General features: G+C 45.0%; 1 protein-coding gene across 6 annotated transcripts in view; it reads left to right on the top strand.

The window, feature by feature from the left end:
- The window catches only part of LOC118397695 (RNA-binding motif, single-stranded-interacting protein 3-like), a 348,179-nt gene that overhangs the window by 276,704 nt on the left and 49,658 nt on the right, over nucleotides 1-21,817 (top strand). For all 6 annotated transcript variants that reach the window (XM_052470599.1, XM_052470597.1, XM_052470596.1 and 3 more), the window contains one exon: nucleotides 1,767-1,846. In XM_052470599.1, coding sequence (XP_052326559.1) covers nucleotides 1,767-1,846 — 80 coding nt within the window. The remainder of the gene's footprint in view (nucleotides 1-1,766; nucleotides 1,847-21,817) is intronic.

Below are 21,817 nucleotides of genomic sequence, written 5' to 3'. Positions count from 1 at the left end.
TCTCTCATGTCCCATTACTACTCACTCCACTCACTTTCCTCAATTAGCCCAGGAGAATTTGGATATCACTGTAAATCACGGACGGACTTCCTCAATTAGCCTCGTCATAAAATGACTCAGCCACATGCTGTAAGCTCTCAGCCGTGAGCCACGGGAAACAATACGTGTCGTCATAGGGCCTCGAATCGAAATTGGTTCAACATAGAAAATGTTCCGTGCATACTTAAACATATTACATGTAGTATATGTTATGTTTTAGGTACTCAATATTTGTAAAAGTTGTATTCGGCTACGGCACTTGAGTAGGCTATACAGTGCATTGGGAAAGTATTCAGACCCCTTCCCCTTTTCCACAGTTTATGTTACAGCCTTATTCTAAAATGTATTAAATAAAATAACAATCTTTACAAAATATAGATTTTTTTGCAAATGTATTAAACATTTTAAAAACAGATGCCTTATTTACACAAGTATTCAGACCCTTTGCTATGAGACTTGAAATTGAGCTCGGGTGCATCCTGTTTCCATGAATAATCCTTGAGATGTTTCTGTAACTTGGAGTCCACCTGTGGTAAATTAATTTGTTTGGGCATGATTTGTAAAGGCACATACTTGTCTATAAAAGGTTACACCGTTGACAGTGCATGTCAGAGCAAAAACCAAGACATGTGGTCAAAGGAATTGTCTGTAGAGCTCCGAGACAGAATTGTGTCGAGGTACAAATCTGGAGAAGGATACCAACAGCATTGAAGATCCCCAAGAACACCGTGTCCTCCATCCTTCTTAAATGGAAGAAGTTTGTAACCACCAAGAATCTTCCTACAGCTGGCTGCCCAGCCAAACTGAGTAATAGGGGGAGAAGGACCTTGGTCAAGGAGGTGACCAAGAACCCGGTGGTCACTCTTACAGAGCTCCAGAATTCCTTTTGTGGAGAAAGGAGAACCTTCCAGAAGAATAAACTTCTCTGCAGCTTCAACCAATCAGGCCTTTATGGTAGAGTTGCCAGATGGAAGCCACTCCTCAGTAAAATACTTTTGCCAAATGGAACCTAAAGGACTCTCAGACCATGGGACACAAGATTCTCTGGTCTCTGAATGGATCTTGAGTGGCCCAGCCAAAGCCCAGACTTGAACCCGATCGAACATCTCTGGAGAGACCTGAAAATAGCTGTGCAGCAACGCTCCCCATCCAACCTGACAGAGCATGAGTGGATCTGCAGAGAAGAATGGGAGAAACTGCCCAAATATAGGTGTGCCAAGCTTGTTGCGTCATAACCGAGAAGACTCAATGCTGTAATCGCTGCCAAAGGTGTTCAACGAAGTACTGAGTAAAGGGTACTTTTGTAAATACTTATGTAAATGTGATATTTAAGTTTTAAAGTTAGAGTACATTTGAAAACATTTCTATAAACCTGTTTTTGCTTTGTCATTATGGGGTATTTGTGTGTAGATTGATAACGTGGAAAAAAACTATTTAATCCATTTTAGAATACGGCTGTAATGTAACACAATGTGGAATAAGGCAAGGGGTCTGAATACTTTCCGAATGCACTGTATACTGCCTGGTTAACGTGTTACGACGTGTGAAACAACAACAATGTATGCCCTCACGACACTTCTGGATAAGAGCGTCTGCTAAGTGACTAAAATGTCAACTGTAGATGTGAAAGGACTGTATTGTATGTTTTATAGCAGGTTTTGTGTGTTCATCATGTGTAATGCCCCCAGTTGTATTAATTTAGCCATGTCCTTTTCTTTTTGCTACAGGATGGAGTCCACGGAGAAATGTGAAGTGGTGATACAGCATTTCAATGGGAAATACCTGAAAACCCCACCAGGCATTCCAGGTAAGAAGACTTCCCTCTCTGCTTAAACATTCCTCTCACATCCTTCCCCCTGCAAACCACCCATTTTGAACAGAGAAACCCACTCTCCCTACCTCCGAAACCCTCCGTTCCCAATTCAGTTATGTTAATTTCAACTTTCCTCTCCTTGATAGATTGTGTACAATTGCACTCCTGACACCCGACGTGGAGCGTCGTCGCTAGCTCTCTCACTAGCACTCTCCTCCCATTCACAAAATTAAAAAAAGGGCCTGCCTGGCTATCGCTGACTGTTTGACTCAGGAGCTTCTAGGGAAGCCGAAGCGCTCTTAATATTCACACTGCGGGCCTCTCTGCTGCTCCGAAATCCACTTAAGAGCTGCCTTTCCTGCAGCCAACCTGCCAACGGGACCCAGAGAGAGGGAGTGAGCGAGAAAGGAGAAGGAATGCAAGAGTGGGCTGCCTCAGCAGTTTTCAGGCCAGGTGCAGTGGTGCACTAAGACCCCTATTCATTTCAAAAGGGAGCTGAGTGCAAGAGGGTTTCCACAGGGACACAACATGGATTGCCCTTAGAATATAGTCCCTTACAGTACTGTCCCCATTTTTTCAATTGCCCGTAATCCACTGAGCCCACTTGCATAGGCTATCCCACTAGCCGTTAAAGGCATGGGCGTATATTGGGCTGGGATGTAATGGGGAAACCTTTTTAAAGTGATAATATCACACTGACCTTCCCCTTTAAGTGTCCCCTCCCAGGTGCTTGGGGGGAAGCTATTATGGTTTATAGATTCTAAGGAAAAGTGCCAAAGGACTGATTTCTAGCTGATCGCTGAAAATCTTGTCTTTGTATGTCATAAAACGTAATTATCATTCTGCCCCTGAGCAAAGTACTGTTCCCTGATTCAGAGGGGTTGGGTTAAATGCTGAAGACACATTTCAGTTGAACACATTCAGTTGGACAACTGACTGTAGTCAGTGCCTCTCTGTGTATAGAGATTGAAATGTACTGTCTTTTTCTATCAAAACCCTGCCCACGTTGACACTGTCTGCCAAACGGAGATCCCTCAACAACATGCTTCTAAACATCAAACATAAAAAATGTTCTAGCTGCAGGTCCCCAGAGAGCAGAGCTCAGAGCGCCTGGCCTCTTTTGTGAGGCAAAGCAGATCCTCCTCCTCAGGGCTGTGAAGGCCACAGCACTAGCGTAGCGTAGCGTGCTGTTCTGTTCTGTGCGGCCACAGCGGAGCGCAGCCTAGCGGTTTTATAAAAGCCACAGCACTAGCCTAGCGATAGCGTAGCCTAGCGATAGCGTAGCGTGTTGTGAAGGCCACAGTGTAACTTTTTGTAACTGTTGTGTCGTGGTGCTGCTAGTATTTCCCCTGAGCCTGTTGCTATTCAGGGCAGTCTCTGCATCCATCCTGTTCTGACAGCTCAGGGGCTCCCCCCGGTGCCCCTCAACACATGCTCAGCATGCTAGCCTAGTGTGTGTGTGTGTCAGACGGACGTGACTAGCCTTCTCACACTGTACCCAAGACAGACACTCACACACGTACGCCCTCGCCCACCCATGCGCGTGCACACACACACACACGAAACCCCTCATCCTGACCCGAAGGTGCAGTGTCAGCATCTGCATAATGCTAATGACCTCCTTTTTCTTTCATATCACCATTTAACACAACCCAGAAATGCAATGTACACATTCCTCTCTCAATGTCCTCAGCTTGCTAGAGTTCCCTGTGGCCGACATTTTGACAAGCCTCTGAATTGCCTGCTTGGCCACTCCATCATATTTAGCCAGATAGAGAGATGGGGCACGGGCTCCGCCACCAGTTATGGCTTTTCTACTCAGGTGTGTCCAGTTGCTGTGCGAGGATATAGAATTGTCACCCCGTGTCCCATAGGAGGAAGTAAATATCCGGAAGTCAGCGACAGATCATCAGTTAATGTCAAGGTGCCGTAGGGAAATAAGCAGGTTGCCATATGGGCAGGAAGTCCGTGATTCCAAGATGAGGCGAGTACAGAGCTGGAGATGTGTGGTGCAAACACAGGGAATGACATTGCACATATGAAATGCAGAAGGAGGTCATATACTGTACATTAAGTTGTACAGTTACCATATAGGAAAACAAAGCAAATGTTACCCAACTACATAGTAACTACACTAGTTACGAAATATTTTCGAACAAAGTGACGTTAGCTCGTTTAATTTCAATTCAATAAGGTGACACTAAACTTTTAGCGTACTGATGAATTTATTTTCCTATGTGTTGCTAAAGCCTGTGTGTGAGATGAGATGTGGATTGAAGCAGTCAGCTCTCCCCTTGTTTGATCCAGAGACATGATCAATCGCTCCGAATGGGGACCACAGCTGTTTAGGTATTCTGTGCAATGCGGCAGTCTGTTCATGCGGGAGCGCCTGTTCAACTCAAACACACACACACACACACACACACACACACACACACACACACACACACACACACACACACACACACACACACACACACACACACACACACACACACACACACGCAGGAGAGAGTTTATGAAAACAACACCCTTGTTTTGCAGTGTCTGTTTAGTGTAAACAAAAGTACATTTTTTGAATTGTCGCTAAAGTTGTAGAACATAGTGAGAGTGAGACCCAATATACAGTTGAAGTCAGAAGTTTACATACACTGAGGTTGGAGTCATTAAAACTCGTTTTTCAACCACACATTTTTTGTTAACAAACTATAGTTTTGGCAAGACAGTTAGGACATCTACTTTGTTCATGACATAAGTAATTTTTCCAACAATTGTTTACAGACAGATTATTTTACTTATAATTCAATGTATCACAATTCCAGTGGGTCAGAAGTTTGCATACACTAAGTTTACTGTGCCTTTAAACAGCTTGGACAATTCCAGAAAATGATGTCATGGCTTTAGAAGCTTCTGAAGGCTAATTGACATAATTTGAGTCAATTGGAGGCTTACCTGTGGATGTATTTTAAGGCCTACCTTCAAACGAAGTGCCTCTTTGCTTGACATCATGGGAAAATCAAAAGAAATCAGCCAATTCCTCAGAAAACAAATTGTGGACCTCATCCTTGGGAGCAATTTCCAAACACCTGAAGGTACCACATTCATCTGTACAAACAATAGTACGCAAGTATAAATACCATGGGACCACGCAGCCGTCATACCGATCAGGAAGGAGATGCGTCCTGTCTCCTAGAGATGAACGTACTTTGGTGCGAAAAGTGCAAATCAATCCCAGAACAACAGCAAAGGACATTTTGAAGAGGCTGGAGGAAACTGGTACGAAAGTATCTACATTCACAGTAAAACGAGTCCTATATTGACATAACCTGAAAGGCCACTCAGCAAGGAAGAAGCCACTGCTCTAAAACCGCCATAAATCCAGACTATGGTTTTCAACTGCACATGGGGACAAAGATTGTACTTTTTGGAGACATGTCCTCTGGTCTGATGAAACAAAAATAGAACTGTTTGGCCATAATGGCCATTGTTATGTTTGGAGGGAAAAGGGGATACTTGCAAGCCGAAGAACACCATCCCAACTGTGACGCATGGGGGTGGCAGCATCATGTTGTGGGGGTGCTCTGCTGCAGGAGGGCCTGGTGCCCTTCACAAAATAGATGGCATAATGAGGGAGACAAATGATGTGGAAGCAACATATTGAAGCAACATCAATACATCAGTCAGGAAGTTAAAATTTGGTCGCAAATGGGTCTTCCAATTAAACAATGACCCCAAGCATACTTCCAAAGCTGTGCCAAAATGGCTTAAGAACAACAAAGTCAAGGTATTGGAGAGGCCATCACAAAGCCCTGACCTCAATCCTATAGAACATTTGTGGGCAGAACGGAAAAGGCGTGTGCGAGCAAGGAAGCCTACAAACCTGACTGAGTTACACCAGCTCTGTCAGGAGCTTCACCCAACTAATTGTGGGAAGCTTTGTGGAAGGCTACCCGAAACGTTTGACCCACATTAAACAATTTAAAGGCAACGCTACCAAATACTAAACTTTATGTAAACTTCTGACCTACTTGGAATGTGATGAACGAGTTAAAAGCTGAAATAAACAATTCAATCTACTATTATTCTGACATTTTCACATTCTTAAAATAAAGTGGCGTGGAGTTTAAATGTATTTGGCTAGGGTGTATGTAAACTTCCGACTTCAACTGTAGATGCATTGTGATTTACGGGGGTGAACAAGAGCATTTGGAAAGCCAAAGGCAGAGCAGATCAAAATGATTTCATCCTCCTGGCGGTGTGAGCCTAGCCAATTAGGTCCTTCTCGTTCTCATGCAATGCATTCAAACGGCTTATCACGGACACCCGTTTCAAAATGAAGATGCATTACCCCGTGTTCCATTCTGGCAGGTGGACCGATCTCACACTGCTCATCTCATGTCAGCAAGAAGAATGAACTGACTAGATTAAAAATACAATACTACTTCAACCTATTGTTGCTCTTTGTTCTTGGAATTGGAGCGTCGTAGGGAACAGTCAAATGACAGCTTGCTTTGCTTGATCAGCACAGTGAGGGTGTTTCTAGATTTATTTTGGGAATTAAAGAAGAATAAGGGTTTGCTAAGACTCACATTGCTGGGTGATAACTTCAGTAATCACATGGATACAGACAAACCAAGATCGGGTCCAGACTGATTAGAAATCTCCTTTTATCCCTTCTTACTTTTTCATCTCCCTTTGTTCTAGTCTTTTCGTAGAGCCAACATGGTCGCACGGTTGAAAGTCAGCTCCAATTGCCTAATAGAAGCTCTATAAATTATGGAAATCACATCAGGAAGTGATGATGGTCCTGGGAGACAGAACCCAAACGGAAACATGCAAAATGTACTTGCCCTTTCCTGCTCCTCTTTCTCACAGTCCTTTTCCATCCCCTCTGCCTGTTTTCATTATTCCTCTGCAAACCACAGTGTCTCCCAGGCTCTTTCTTGGATGTATCTCTCTATGTATCTTTTATTCCAAACAACGGACGACTGAAGCCGTGTTCCTCCCGACGACGGCAGTGCTTTCCCATGTTAAACATCTCCACATATGAATGTGGTTGCATTTGGAAAATCCTTTTCTACTCCCCAATTTTCTCTGATTTACTTCCCTTGTTCGTGAGGGATTCCGATGACACCCAGGCCTTTGGTTTGGTGAAGCCTCCATTCCCACCCGCCCACCACAGACCCACCAGATGCCAGAGAACCAGGGGCCGTCCCTGGCAAGCCTCCCTCTCCTCCCTCTCCCAAAGCTCAACCAGTGCCAATAGACAGTCAGAATGTTGGCCCGGTGTTGGCCGAACTACAAATCCCATCATTCTTAGCAGAACAATGAGGCCTGGCCCGCCGGGGCTGCAGGCAAAGCTCCCTCCCAAGCCGTCCGACCAGCCTCAGCCAAGGCGCTCTGATGCCAAGATATAGCAGAGACAGCGCACAATTCGCTGAATTCAGGGATGTCCCAAATCACTTGGTAAGTCATAAAAGCCCTTCTGAAACTGTCAGTCATACTTGAGTAATCCATGTTAATTTCTCAGATCCCTCCCACACTCCCCTGGCTAATAAGCGGCCTGTCTGATGTCCAATTTTCTCTTCCGCCGATAGATTGTACTTAACACGTTACAGAGCTGAGCAGGATGGAGGTTTGTGCTTCTGGATTGCAAAGCAGTGTCAGACAATCTAAGTGGTGTACATAAGCACGTGTTTGATGTATGTGGGATGTAGGTTGATCTGGCATTGATCTGCACTTAGTTTTCTAATGAAACTCAATTTTATCGTGTATGGTGTATTTTTGTATCATTATCCTTTGTTTTTGAACCAATATAAACTATATTTTTATGTTTCTCAGTCATGATTGCATTATTTCACGGCAACACTATCATCATTTCTGATATGCATAGCAATGGATAAGAATTATCCTCCACGGTCCTTTAAGAGTGTGGAAATACACTTTTGAGAAAGATATTGCATCTTAATGGAATCTGTTCCCGTAGGGTAAACCCTCTGGCTTGCCTGCATGTCTCACCATTAAACCAGGGAGACACAGGAAGTTATTCAAATGCCCAGTAAATCACAGATTCTCTACGAAGGATACATCCCCCCCCGACGTGCACTTTCTCATTAGACTCTTATCTCACCCGCAGACAATCGTCTGGATTTGTCACGCTTTGTTTGTTTGGCCACTGAAGTATATCAATCCCCGGCACCGCGCGCATAGCCGATGGTGAGGAAGAATCTCTCTCTCTCTCTAGCTCGCTCTCTCTCTGGGACTGTCGCAAAGCTATGAAATGTGTTCAGCGACTGCACTACGGCAATAATAATAGTCCTCAAAATTGAGTTAAAGGAGAGAGGGATGCTTTAGCTCTGAGGGGTTTTAGGCGTGTGTGGTAATGATGGACTTTGTTCTCCACTCATCCAAGTCTAATGTGGAGAGAGAGAGAGAGAGAGAGACGGAGGGAGAGAAAAGAGCGATGGACAAAGAGGAAATGAGGGAGTGGGAGGTAGAAAGAAAGAGAGAGAGAGAGTGAGTGAGTGAGTGAGTGAGAGAAAGAGAGAGGGGTGTACAGATCAAGATAGAAATAGAGGGCGAGAGACAGAGGACAGAAAAGGAGCATAAAGAGAGAGAGAGAGAGACAACCCAGAGTTTAGAATCCTTCCAGCCGGCCCAAAAGTTTAGGGGCCTTTTCTCTGCCTGTGGAGATCAAAGGATGACCTTGGTTGTGAGATGGTCTCCTGGACATGACCCTGCTCAACCAACCCCAGCTGTTCTCTGGATTGATCTCACTCCTCTCTCATCCTCTCTCATCCACCCTCCCCTCCTCACATTATAGACATTCCTTCTCTTCATCCCTCCCTACTCAGCTTGTTTTTGGATGCAGTTCTATGCACACAATATTATTGTTGGAGCCAAATGCCCGTTTCGGGATTTATGTGAAATTCACTGTTTCTGCCCCATTAGAAATGAATGCCAGTTTGTGTATAATAATTATTTTATTATAAGCTAAACTGAAAAACCTTCAGCTTATTTGGAATGATGGCAATATGTTTGCAAATGTTGGATAGGTGCAAACTGTAGTAACAGTATCAGCATACAGTTTAAGCATAATGTTTCCTTATTTGGCTAGATTTGTGAGATGCACATTAATCATGGAACACCACCGCTCTGGACATGAAGAATTATTCAAAGGTTTGAACCTAGGGACCTACTGTTACGGTTTGTTGACAATGAACCCTAATTATGTTGAGCTGCTCCATAGTTAGGTCACAGGACTCATAGCCCGGGGCCACGGCCTGTCTTGCAGACTGAAGATTTGAGATTGCTGAGGAGGGTAGTATGGCCTTGGCATCTGTGATAATTTTGGTATTCTGGATACGTGCATTCCATGGCTCAGTACTCTACTCCCCTCCGCCTCCCACTAGCCATCCATTTTGTTAGGTCAGGGAGTTTGATGAAGAGCTTTTTCTGAAACTCATATGTGTAAAGGGTATAGTGCGTTGAAGATACGGTAGTTAGTATTCACCCCCTCAACTTTGGAGCACCATCATCGCACTATTTGAACAGACAGAGAAATATCTCCTACACTAACACAATTTTCAACTTATGTTACGCACAACTAGAATGGTGAAATGTCACTATTTTGACGCATTCGAATGAGACCATGTTGGCTTAAAATTATATATATATATATATATATATATATATATATATATATATATATATATATATATATATATATATATATATTGGGAAGTAGACAAATATAACTTGGCTGACACAGCTTGCTCCGCACTTACCTTTAGGCTGCTTGTTTGTGTCTAATGTCTGTATGTCCCACATCCTGTGTGGTAGGAAAACTTTGGCATCTGTTCCGGCTCCCGACCGAATGTCATTGTCACCGTCGTCCGCCACCCCAGTTTGTCCCAGGACACCTACGACAGAGAGATTAAACCTGACAGTGGCCCGAAATAGAGCTGGTCTGCCATTAGAGCTGGAAACGGGGTGTGTGGGAACACACAGAGGTCACGCACACACCTACACACACACACACACACACACACACACACACACACACACACACACACACACACACACACACACACACACACACACACACACACACACACACATACAGGACCTCCGATGGACAAACAGACACACGCACACACTGGACTATGGATGGTCATTCATCCTGATCCAACAGCGGTCATCTTCTATGTCCCCCTTTTCCCCTAGACTTCCTTTCTCACATGGGTCTTTGGCAAGTCTATTTATTTTAGTGCCTGCTGGCTGGCATTTCTGAGATGAAGGACAGTGGAAACTAGCCTTGCTAGTGTCAGTATACCGTATATACTGTATAACGGGGTATTTGGAAATAGCCACGGGATGATTTTTCAGTACCGTTGAAACAATTTCTTTGATGTATAATATTTAAAATCAAATGTAATTTTATTTGTCACGTGCTGAATACAACAGGTGTAGTAGACCTTACCGTGAAATGCTTACTTACAAGCCCTTCACCAGCAATGCATTTCCAAGAACATATATATTAAATAAACTGAAGTAAAAAATAAAAAATTAACACAATAAAATGACATAACAATAACGAGGGTATATACAGGCGATACCGAGTCAGTGTGTGGGGGTACAGGTTATTCGAGGCAGTTTGTACATGTAGGTAGGGGTGAAGCGACTATGCATAGATAATAAACAGCAAGTAGCAGCAGTCTAAAAACAAAGGGATGGTGGGGGGGTCAATGTAAATAGTCCGGGTGGCCATTTGATTAATTGTTCAGCAGTCTTATGGCTTGGGGGTAGAAGCTGTTAAGTAGCCTTTTGGACCTAGACTTGGCGCTCCGGTACCACTTGCCGTGCGGTAGCAGTGAGAACAGTCCATCCTCTGACACCGCCTAGTATATAGGTCCTGGATGGCAGGAAGCTTGGCCCCAGTGATGTATTGGGCCGTACGCACTACCCACTGTAGCAGCTTACGTCGAGCAGTTGCCAAACCAGGCGATGATGCAACCGGTTAGGATGCTCTCGATGGTACAGCTGTAGAACTTTTTAAGGACCTGGGGACCCATGCCAAATAATTTCAGTCTCCTGAGGGGGAAAATGTGTTGTTGTGCCGTCCTCACGAGTGCCTTGGTGTATTTGGACCCTGATAGTTTGATGGTGATGTGGACAACAAGGAGCTTGAAACCCTTGACACGAATCGACGGGGCTGTAATGGGGGCCTGTTCGTCCCTCCTTTTCTTGTCGTCCACAATCATCTCCTTTGTCTTGCTCACATTGAGGGAGAGGTTGTTGTCCTGGCACCACCCTGCCAGGTCTCTGACATCCTCACTATAGGCTGTTTCATCGTTGTCGGTGATCAGGCCTCCCACTGTTGTGTTGTCAGCAAACTTAATGATGGTGTTGGAGTCGTGCTTACCCACGCAGTCATGGGTGAACAGGGAGTACAGGAGAGGACTAAGCACACACCCCTGAGGGGCCACACTGTTGAGGATCAGCGTAGCAGATGTGTTGTTACCTACCCTTACCACCTGGGGGCGACCCGTCAGGATGTCCAGGATCCAGTTGCAGAAGGAGGTGTTTAGTCCCATGGTCCTTAGCTTAGTGATGAGCTTTGTGGGCCCTATGGTGTTGAATGCTGAGCTGTAGGCAATGAACAACATTCTCACATAGGTGTTCCCTTTTGTCTAGGTAGGAAAGGGCAGTGTGGAGTGCGATTGAGATTGCGTCATCTGTAGATATATTAGGTGGTATGCGAATTGGAGTGGTTCTAGGGTTTCCGGGATGATGGTGTTGATGTGAGCCATTGATCAGCCTTTCAAAAGACTTCACGGCTAACAACGTGAGTGCTACGGGGCGGTAGTCATTTAGGCAAGTTACCTTCACATTCTTGGGCACAGGGACTATGGTGGTCTGCTTGAAACGTGGGTATTACAGACTCAGTAAGGGAGAGATTGCCAATGTCAGTGAAGACACTTGCCAGTTGTTCCGCGCATGCTCTGAGTACATGCACTGGTAATCCTTCTGGCCCCGCGCCCTTGTGAATGTTGACCTGTTTAAAGGTCTTGCTCACATCGGCTATGGAGAGTGTGATCACATAGTCATCCGGAACAGTTGGTGCTCTCATGCATGCTTCAGTGTTGCTTGCCTTGAAGGGAGCATAAAAGGCATTTAGCTCTTCTGGTAGGCTCACGTCACTGACGTCACTCGCGGCTGTGTTTCCCTTTGTAGTCCAAAATAGTTGGCAAGCCCTGCCACATCCGACGAGTGTAAGAGCCGGTGTAGTAGGATTCAATCTTAGTCCTGTATTTACTCTTTGCCTTTTTGATGTTTTGTCTGATGGCATGGAAGGATTTCTTATAAGCATCCGGATTAGTCTTCCACTCTTTTAAAGTGGCAGCTCTAGCCTTTAGTTCGATGCTGATGTTGCCTGTAATCCATGGCTAGCAAAACAGGCCTGTAGTGTAGCATTTGCGTCATCTGACCACTTCCGTATTGAGCGAGTCACTGGTACTTTAGTTTTTGCTTTGTAAGTAGGAATCAGGAGGATAGAATTATGGTCAGATTTTCCAAATGGAGGGCGAGGGAGAGCTTTGTATGCGTCTGTGTGTGTGGAGTAAAGGTGGTCTCGAGTTTTTTTTCCCTCTCGTTGCACATGTGACATGCTGAAGTGAGAAAGAAATGAAATGAGGTTAAAAGGATTTAAGTTTGCCTGCATTAAAGTCCCCGACCACTAGGACCGCCACTTCTGGTTGAATGTATTCTTGTTTGCTTATGGCCTTATACAGCTCGTTGAGTGCGGTCTTAGTGCCACTATGGGTTTGTGGTGGTAAATAGACGGCTACAAATAATATAGATGAGAACTCTCTTGATAGTGTAGTCTACAGTTTATCATGAGGTACTCTACCTCAGGCGAGCAATACCCAGCACCAGCTGTTATTACCAGACGTAGCTACTCTTTCCTGCCAATGCACAGAACCCAGCCAGCTCTATATTATCCGTGTCATCGTTCAGCCACGACTCGGTGAAACATAAGTTAATATTTCAGTTTTAAATGTCCCGTTGTTAGGACAGTCTCGACCGTAGATCATCAAGTTTGTTTTCCAGGGAATGCACGTTGGCCATTACAACCAATGGTAATTTGTGATTTACTCAATCGCCTACGAATCCTAACAAGGCACCCCGACCTTCTCCCTCCGTAGCGCTGCCTTTTCTTCACGAAAATGACAGGGATTTGTGCCTAGTCTCCGGAGGGCAGCATATCCTTTGTGTCGGACTCATTAAAGAACAAATATTTGTCAGTTTGAGGTGAGTAATCGCTGTTCTGATGTCCAGAAGCTCTTTTCGGTCATGAGAGACGGTAGTAGCAACTTTATGTACAAACAATAAGTTACAAACAATGCGAAAAAATGAACAAAATAGCACAGTTGGTTAGGAGCCCGTAAAACAGCATCCAATCCCCTCTGGCGCCAGTATTATTTGTATTTCATTTTTTATTGAACCTTTTATTTAACTATGCAAGTCAGTTCAGAACAAATTCTTATTTTACAATGACGGCCTACCCCGGCCAAACCCTAACCTGGACGATGCTGGGCCAATTGTACGTCGCTCTATGGGACTCCCAATCACGGCCGGTTGTGATACAGCCCGGGATTGAACCAGAGTCTTTAGTGACGCCTTTAGCACTGAGATGCAGTGCCTTAGACCACTGTGCAATAGACTTGTGCAGTACATTAGGAGATAAAGAAGATCGCGTTCCTCATTTCACCGGTCACATGGTGTTTGTTTACAAGCACACAACAACTAGAGTCACAACAACATGTTTGCCAGCTAGACATCTTATAATTATTAAGTTAGCCATCTTAAAATGTGCTAAATGCTAATGCAGTTGTGCATTTGGTTTGCTAATTTAGTAGCTAGTTAGCTATCTAGCTAAGTGCTTAACTTCTTGCAAAATCAAGATTTGCTTGGTAACAGCAGAGAATCCCCTCCTGGATCAAGAGCCTTGCTGTCTCGGATCTCAGAGGCTCAGTGTGGTTTGAAAATAGCTCCCCTTGTGTTCACTGCCAGTATTACCGAATATCCATGGATGTTACAAGGTCGGTATGAAGGTATAATAATCTGGATATTGCTCAAGCCTAGTGGAAATACACCTGCATCAGACCTCATCTTATCCCTCACTTTCTCTGGATCTTTTTTTTTACTACCTTTTCTCTTACAGCTCTTTGTCTCGCTCTTTCCTACACACACACACACACGCACACACACACAGACAGATACAGACATAGACACACTCACACAATATATTTATTTTACTCTATCTCTGTGTCGCTTGCTCACAACCCCCCCCATCTTATGAGTCCATTGCTTTGATTACCTCCAGCCTGGACCTGAGATTGTCTCACGGAGAAAGGCTTGGCTGTGGACTGCAGTGGGACAGTAATTGCCAGAGCCTTCCTCTGTTCTGCAGTCAGTCAATTCTCCGGCATTCCACGTCTGGGCGGAAAATATGAAGCTGTGGTGTCTGGGGCCACCCCTGCAGCTCTCCGCTCCACCGCCCTCCTGGCTGTGGATCTTACACCCGCTGAACACACTAGTAATAGGTGAAACAAAACAGTAACTGCCCATGGAGGCAGGCCAGACACTTTAAGACACAGTGCTGTGCCGAGGGGGAATCGGGTTCTGAATCAGGCCTCTGAGAGACTCAAAGTGGCTTACATGCTTGTCTTAGTCTTATCTGATCGATTGAAAAGCAGAGCCATTGTATGTATTGCTTTCTTTACAACAATGGACTGTGTATGTAGGTGGCTCACTGTGTAGGCTTATCGGCGTAGCTGCCTAATTGCCTATACACTGCCCTATTCATGGCTCTTGCTGAATTGTAGAAATAGCAGTAGTGGTTGTAGGCAGAAGCTGTTCAGTATTACTGATAACAGTGATGTAGTTATGATAACATCACCACCTAATTGTTCCATTGAAATGACCTAGTCCCTACACATTTATGAATGACCTTATTAAGCAATTCGTATCCGTCTTTCAGCCCCAGACATAATCTCGCCGCAAATGTACCCCACGATACATTCTTTTTTAGGATGTCTTATTTGTGGAAGGGTATTCAGCCTTCTGCGAGAGGGGGCATGTGGAGTGTATCCAATTTCAGGCTGAAAAGCAAATGGCGTTGGAGATCAAGGATTATACAGCACATTTTTAAGTAGAGCGGCTGGCTAATGATTCTGTTGGCTCCCTGTGAGCCCAGGGCTGCGTTTTCTCTCTAAAGCTGCTAAATGTTGCTGTTCATATCCGCGCTATCACCACTATCACCTCTCAATCTGAAGCTCTGCCAACGGTCCGGCATAAATGGGGGTCTGGGGTTCCTTATAAAGGAATTCTATTTTTATGTGGTTGAAATTAGGACCTAGAAAGATAAGTACATTCTCCGTGTTTTCCTACAGCTGGGCGTTTGATTGGAGGATGCACAACCATTGCAGTTACATTGAAATGCCTTTTTAAGATGCTTTTTAAAAATAAAAAAAACTTTTGGCATACAGTAGTATAAAGCATAAAGTATGTACTAAAATGTGAATACTTTCTCAGGATCAACAGCTTCTTAAAGCCCTAATTAGGCTGTATTGCATTATGTAGGTTATAACCGTGGTAAAGCTGCTATTGGCCACCCTGTTTTAGCATCTTATTACCACAACAGTAACTGATGAGGTCCCGGTCACCCAAGGTTTCCGTATTGAGGTTTGGCTGTGCAATTTACATTTTGACATTGAAATCCTACACAGTCATGCTAACCTGTCTAAGAACAGGCTGATGTGTTGCCTGAAACGGTGAGCAACTCCGGGCAGTCCCTATGTCACCTTTTTCTTTACCCACTCGGCGGCAGACGTTTAAAAATAATGTTTCATGCCATTTAGCCATCTGCTCTGTTCAACTACAACCCTCTTCCCCATCACATAAGCACACACGCGGCTAACACACACTCGCAAAGTCATTTTGAAGTGTGGTAATTGCTTTGGGAAGCCCCCCCCCAAAAAAAAGAGAATAGAATAATTCTTCTGAGTCTGATCGTCAGACAAAGATCAAAAATAAGGAGCGGGATCAAATTAACTCGTCCAATTGGCTCATTTGGGAGAAAAGCAACAACACAGGGACTTGGTAGAGACACACAGGATCCAGGGAGTGACGGGAAGAGGGTCCAAATCCTCCCCCTTCTCGCTAGTCGCCATTACAAACAGGCAGGATTAGGCAACTGGACCCCGCTGTGGCTCTGAATGGATCAAAGGGGAAGAGAAGAAGGGCCCTCTCTCCAGTATTATCTAAATAACAGGCCCAGGAATTCAATAAGCGTTTGCTGCCTTCATCATCGCTCCCAATTAAGCTGCAGCATGTGGCAGGCTGGTTGTTGTCGGCGACGGTCGCCGTCCCGATTCTCCTGCCCCGCTACCTTTTGTGTTCAGCACAGTAGTTCTCGTTGTCAAAATGTTGTGGGACGTTCGTTGCCTGTCACACACACTGAGACACATTTTTTTTTAAATCAATGTGTTCCCATTGCAAATCTCATTTGAATTCTTCTGTCTCCCCCCCACTCATTTCATCTGCCCTTGGACTCGCTGCCTCTCTACGCCCAACGAGGCCCTCCTCTCACACTGAGCAGAGGAGCCTATGTCCATCACCGCATTGTTAGTGAGGCATGGCTGTATCGATATCTAGACTGTTTCCCCTTGGGTCGGCGCATAGAGGGAGAGAAAAGCTTCTCTCCGCCATTGATCTGGGCCCATTAACGGGAATGAGAAAAACAAGTGCTTTCATCACGTCTGAGACGTTTAGGCAAGGGCTTACTCAAGGTTTTTCTCGTCAGCGCAGCCATTCTGCTGTATTTCTGTTCATCCCGCCTGCCTTTTCCTCTGGGATTCACAGAATGCATACCAGACACGGCCACACACAGACACAATATATATATATATTTGAAGTGTTTCAGGGGAGTGATGCAGTTGGCTTATGAGCATCGGTCTACCGCGATGGGGAGTTTCTGCCACCAGCGTAGGCTACAGAAAAACAATTGGACATCACATTGAGAGAGAGATGAGAGACAGAGAGATTGCGTGTGTGTGGGGGGTGATGTATGAGCCTGAGAAAGCAAGAGATGACAGAGAATGTGTAGCCTATGAGAGATGCGGCGAGAGAGAGAATGTGTGAGAAAAAAAGCTGGAGAGAGAGAGAGAGAGGGAGAGCAGTGCACCTGCTGCTGCTGCTTCTATAAACCAGTGGAAAGCTCTTGTCAACAGAGCCTTAATTACAGCCCAGGACACTGCCCCGTTCACACAGTAGAGCACCTACTGGTCCCAGGCCTCCCCGTCCACCACCGGGCACCTCAACCAGCCACTCCTCAGGGCCTGTATTCACAAAGGGAGGAATTCAGACATAAGTTAAGCATGCGGAAATGGAATGTAATTCCCTTTTTATGCCCTTTTCTCATGTAGCGGTATTGTTAGAGAAGGGTAAAGATCGAGGTCCAGGCAGGTATTACACTGCCGATATAGAAATAGTAGGAGAGTGTGAGTACTGCTACCAGATACACACACACACACATCAGCAGAAGAGACTACCTGGAGTGTAGCCTTTTTGCCAGATAGCCAGTGGAGAGAGAGGATGAGACACACCATATTCAATGCATTCGGAAAGTATTCAGACCCCTTACCCTTTTTCAGATTTTTTTTTTAACGTTACAGCCTTATTCTAAAATGGGTTAAATAAATAAAAATGTCCTCATCAATCTACACACAATACCCCATAATTAAATATATTTGCACATATTTTTTTTTAAATAACTGAAATATCTTAATACACAAGTATTCAGACCCTTTGCTATGAGACTTGAAATTGAGCTCAGGTGCATCCTGTTTCCATTGATCACATCCTGTTTCCATTTATCATCCTTGAGATGTTTCTACAACTTGATTGGAGTCCACCTGTGGTAAATTCAATTGATTGGACATGATTATGAAAAGCGTACACCTGTCTATATAAGGTTCCACAGTTTACAGTGCTTGTTAGAGCAAAAACTAAACCATGAGGTCGAAGGATTAGTCCGTAGTCCGAGACAGGATTGTGTCAAGGCACAGATTTTGGGAAGGGTACCAAAACATTTCTGCGGCATTGAAGGTCACCAAGAACACAGTGTTTTCCATCATTCTTAAATGGAAGAAGTTTGGAACCACCAAGACTCTTCCTAGAGCTGGCCGCCAGGCCAAACTGAGCAATCGTTGGAGAATGGCCTTGGTCAGAGAGGTGACCAAGAGAACCCTATGATCACTCTGACAGAGCACCAGAGTTCCTCTGTGGAAATGGGAGTACCTTCCAGAAGGACAACTATCTCTGCAGCACTCCACCAATTAGGCCTTTATGGTAGAGTGGTCAGATGGAAGCCACTCCTCAAGAAAAGGCACATGATAGCCCCGTTGGAGATTGCCAAAGGCCACCTAAAGGACTCTCAGACCATGAGAAACAAGATTCTCGGGTCTGATGAAACCAAGATTGAACTCTTTGGCCTGAATGCCAAACGTCACGTCTGGAGAAAACCAGACACTGCTCATCACCTGGCCAATATCATCCCTATTGGTGGTGGCAGCATGCTATTGGTGGTGGCATCATGCTGTGGGGATGTTTTTCAGCGGCAGGGACTGGGAAACTCGTCAGGATCAAGGGAAAGATGCACAGATCAAAGGACAGAGAGATCATTGATGAAAATATGGTCCAGAGCTCTCAGGACCTCAGACTGGGGTGAAGGTTCACCTTCCAACAGGACAATGACCCTAAGCACACAGCCAAGACAATGCAGGAGTGGCTTTGGGACAAGTCTCAGCGTCATTTAGTGGCACAGCCAGAGCCCAGACTTGAACCTGTTCAAACATCTCTGGAGAGACCTGAAAATAGCTGTGCAGTGACGCTCCCCATCCAACCTGGCAGAGCTTGAGAGGATCTGCAGATAAGAATGGGAGAAACTCCCCGAATACAGGTGTGCCAAGCTTGTTGCGTCTTACCCAAGAAGACTCGAGGCTGTAATCGCTGCCAACGGTGCTTCAACAAAGTACTGAGTAAAGGATTTGAACACTTACAGTATGTAAATGTGCTATTTAATTTTTACAGTTTATTTTAAAATTTGAAATAAATTATGTTTTTGCTTCGTCATTATGTGGTATTGTGTGTACATTGAGGGGGGTGATAATTGAATCCATTTTTAGAATAAGGTTGTAATGTAACAAAAATGTGGAAACAGTCAAGGGGTCTGAATACTTTCCGAATGCACTGTAACCAACTTCCTACAATAATAAGGATTACAGCAACTCGGAGGCAATTTCAAAGAGGCACCAGACAATAAAGAACCCGGTTATCATTAGATGATTTCAAAATATCTGTATTCCTTACACAGAGTGAAAAGGGACTTGGGTACGTTAATGGGCGTGTGTGTGGTTCAAAACAACAACAAAAAAGGCTTTTAAATGTCCCCAAAGTGTCTTAGGCCAATGCACAATATATCAGTCCTCCATACGGTTCCAAAAAGAGAATATAAAATAATACGCAATATACTCAAAATGCACACTGCCTTTAACAAACATGTCAATACCATTGAATTTACAGTTCCCAATCACACTGAACACAAAAAAGCTCAAATTTAAAGCACTAGAGAGGGAACGGGAGTGAGAGAGGGAACGGGAGTGAGAGAGGGAACGGGAGTGAGACAGAGAGCCAACAGAGGGTCCATCCGATACACTAGTTGGTTTGTTGGTTGAAGCTTTGCAACAATGTTGGCAGTAATCCAGTAAATCTAAGGCAAGAGCAGTACCCACAGGTTCCAAACACGAAGTAGAGCGGTAAGCACTTGACTTAACATTTTACAAACTAATCAAGCCGAATACAAACAGCGGCACACGCCGTCAAAACTGCCAACCAAGAGCTCTCACACAGACAGAAGTGCCATATTTACTTCCTCCTTCCTGACAGCTGGTGCGCTCTTTTTGGCAGTGCATGGTGAAGGCTCCGTGAAGGACTTCACCACACTCCTCCCCCCCATGAAAAAACAAAGCCTGTAGAAACAGAGCGGATGCAGGCTTTGTCAGGTTAGGACTGAACCAGGGAAGGCCTGCACAATCCAGCTCTTCTGCCATAGAGTACCAGGGCATGCACTGTCCTGCCTCCAAAGAGACCAAGTAGTTCACCGGGCCCAACCTCTGCGCCACATGGTAAGGACCTTGCCATTACCGTCTGAGGATGGTAGGCCGTGGTCAGCTTGGTAACAACTCCCCAGTAAGTACAGAGCTCTTTGTAGATCCCTGTGGACCTCGTTCAGAGAGAATTTGGTCTGGAATCCCGAATCGTATAAAGATCTCACTTTGCAGAATTGGAGAAGTAGCAGATGCAGTGGCTTTGCGGATTGGAAATAACCCCACGCAGTGTGTGTAGAGGTCCACTACCACCAATAACAATTAATTCTGGGTCCCCTGGTGGGAGGACAAAGCCCCATGAAGTTAATTCCCAGCATTTCATTCCGATGGTTCACAGTGGTCTGCAGCAGTTTCCCGGCAGGTCTGCCAATGTCTGGTTTGTATTTCTGGAGGACTTCACACTGCTGTACAAACTTCTTGTTATCGACCCACATGCCTGGCCAGTACACTACTTCCTATACTCTTCGGTGGGTTTTGAAGAATCCAAGATGGCCACTCATGGGGTTGGATCATCTGGTCATTCAACGTAGAGAGGACATAGAACACACAGCACCCATTACCGTGTCTATCTCCTCTTGGAGTTTTTCGATACACTTTATCCTTTGGGGTGACAGGTAGCCTAGTGGTTAGAGTGTTGGGCCAGTAACTGAAAGGTTGCTAGATCGAATCCCTGAACTGACAAGGTAAAAATCTGTTGTTCTGCCCCTGAACAAGGCAGTTAACCCACTGTTCCTAGGCCATCATTGTAAATAAGAATGTGTCCTTAACTGACTTGTCTAGTTGAATAAAGGTTAGAAAAAATGTAATTCCTGAATTATGCTGAACTTCTCACTGAATCGGCAAGTCTTCCTCAGACCAACTCTTGTGGATCTCCATGATGGTGGCAGCACTCTGCTGTGCACGCCACACACTCATCATCCAGAGGGAAAGAATCATCCAGACACTTTGCGGTGGTGTAAGTGCTGCACAATGGAGGACAGACATTGGAGGCCTCTGTAATCCGAGAGAGGGCATCTGGTACAAAATTCAGTTTTCCTTTACGATACTCAATGATGAAGTCAAACCTCTGGAGTCTGATAGAACAGCGAATGATACAGCTGTTGGTCTTGCCTGATGCCAGAACCCACTGCAGAGCAGGCTGGTATGTGACAACAGTGATGACCTTCGCCTCCAAGTAGGTGCTCCGTTTCTCCAGAGCCCAGACCACAGTGAAGCACTCCCGTTCAGTCGTTGAATAATTCCTCTCTGCGGGTGCGACTTGCAGAGGCAAGAACCTCTTCTGTTCCAGGTACAAGTTTGTTGAGCCAAGACTGCTCTGAGTCCTGTTTGACTTGCACCTCTGTACACTATTAAAATAGCATTCAGGTTAGGATGTCCAAGCACTGGAGGAGTGATGAGATTGTTGTTGAGTGTTTCAAATATGCTATGGCATGCAGGAGTCCATTGGAACTCCACCCCCTTCTTTTTAAGGTGGTTAAGTGGCACAAACCTGTGGTACCATCCAGCCATTCCCAGGAAGCGCTGAACAGCCTTCAGGGATGTGTGAATTGGAAACCCCTGCACTGCTTCAACTTTGGCTGGATCTGCATGGAAACCTTCTTTAAAATAAAAAAATCTCCCACCAGTCTCTTGGTGTACCATGGAGAACATTACGGAGGGTGGCAAGAACCTCCAGATCAGTAAGGGGCCGGCGGGAAAGGAAATCATTACGGTTAGATAGAAAAAGCAGAGA

This window comes from Oncorhynchus keta, chromosome 19 (assembly GCF_023373465.1).
Source record: "Oncorhynchus keta strain PuntledgeMale-10-30-2019 chromosome 19, Oket_V2, whole genome shotgun sequence".
Lineage (NCBI taxonomy): Eukaryota > Metazoa > Chordata > Actinopteri > Salmoniformes > Salmonidae > Oncorhynchus > Oncorhynchus keta.
The sequence above is the reverse complement of the archived record's forward strand: the minus strand, read 5'-3'. Positions and strand labels throughout refer to the sequence as shown.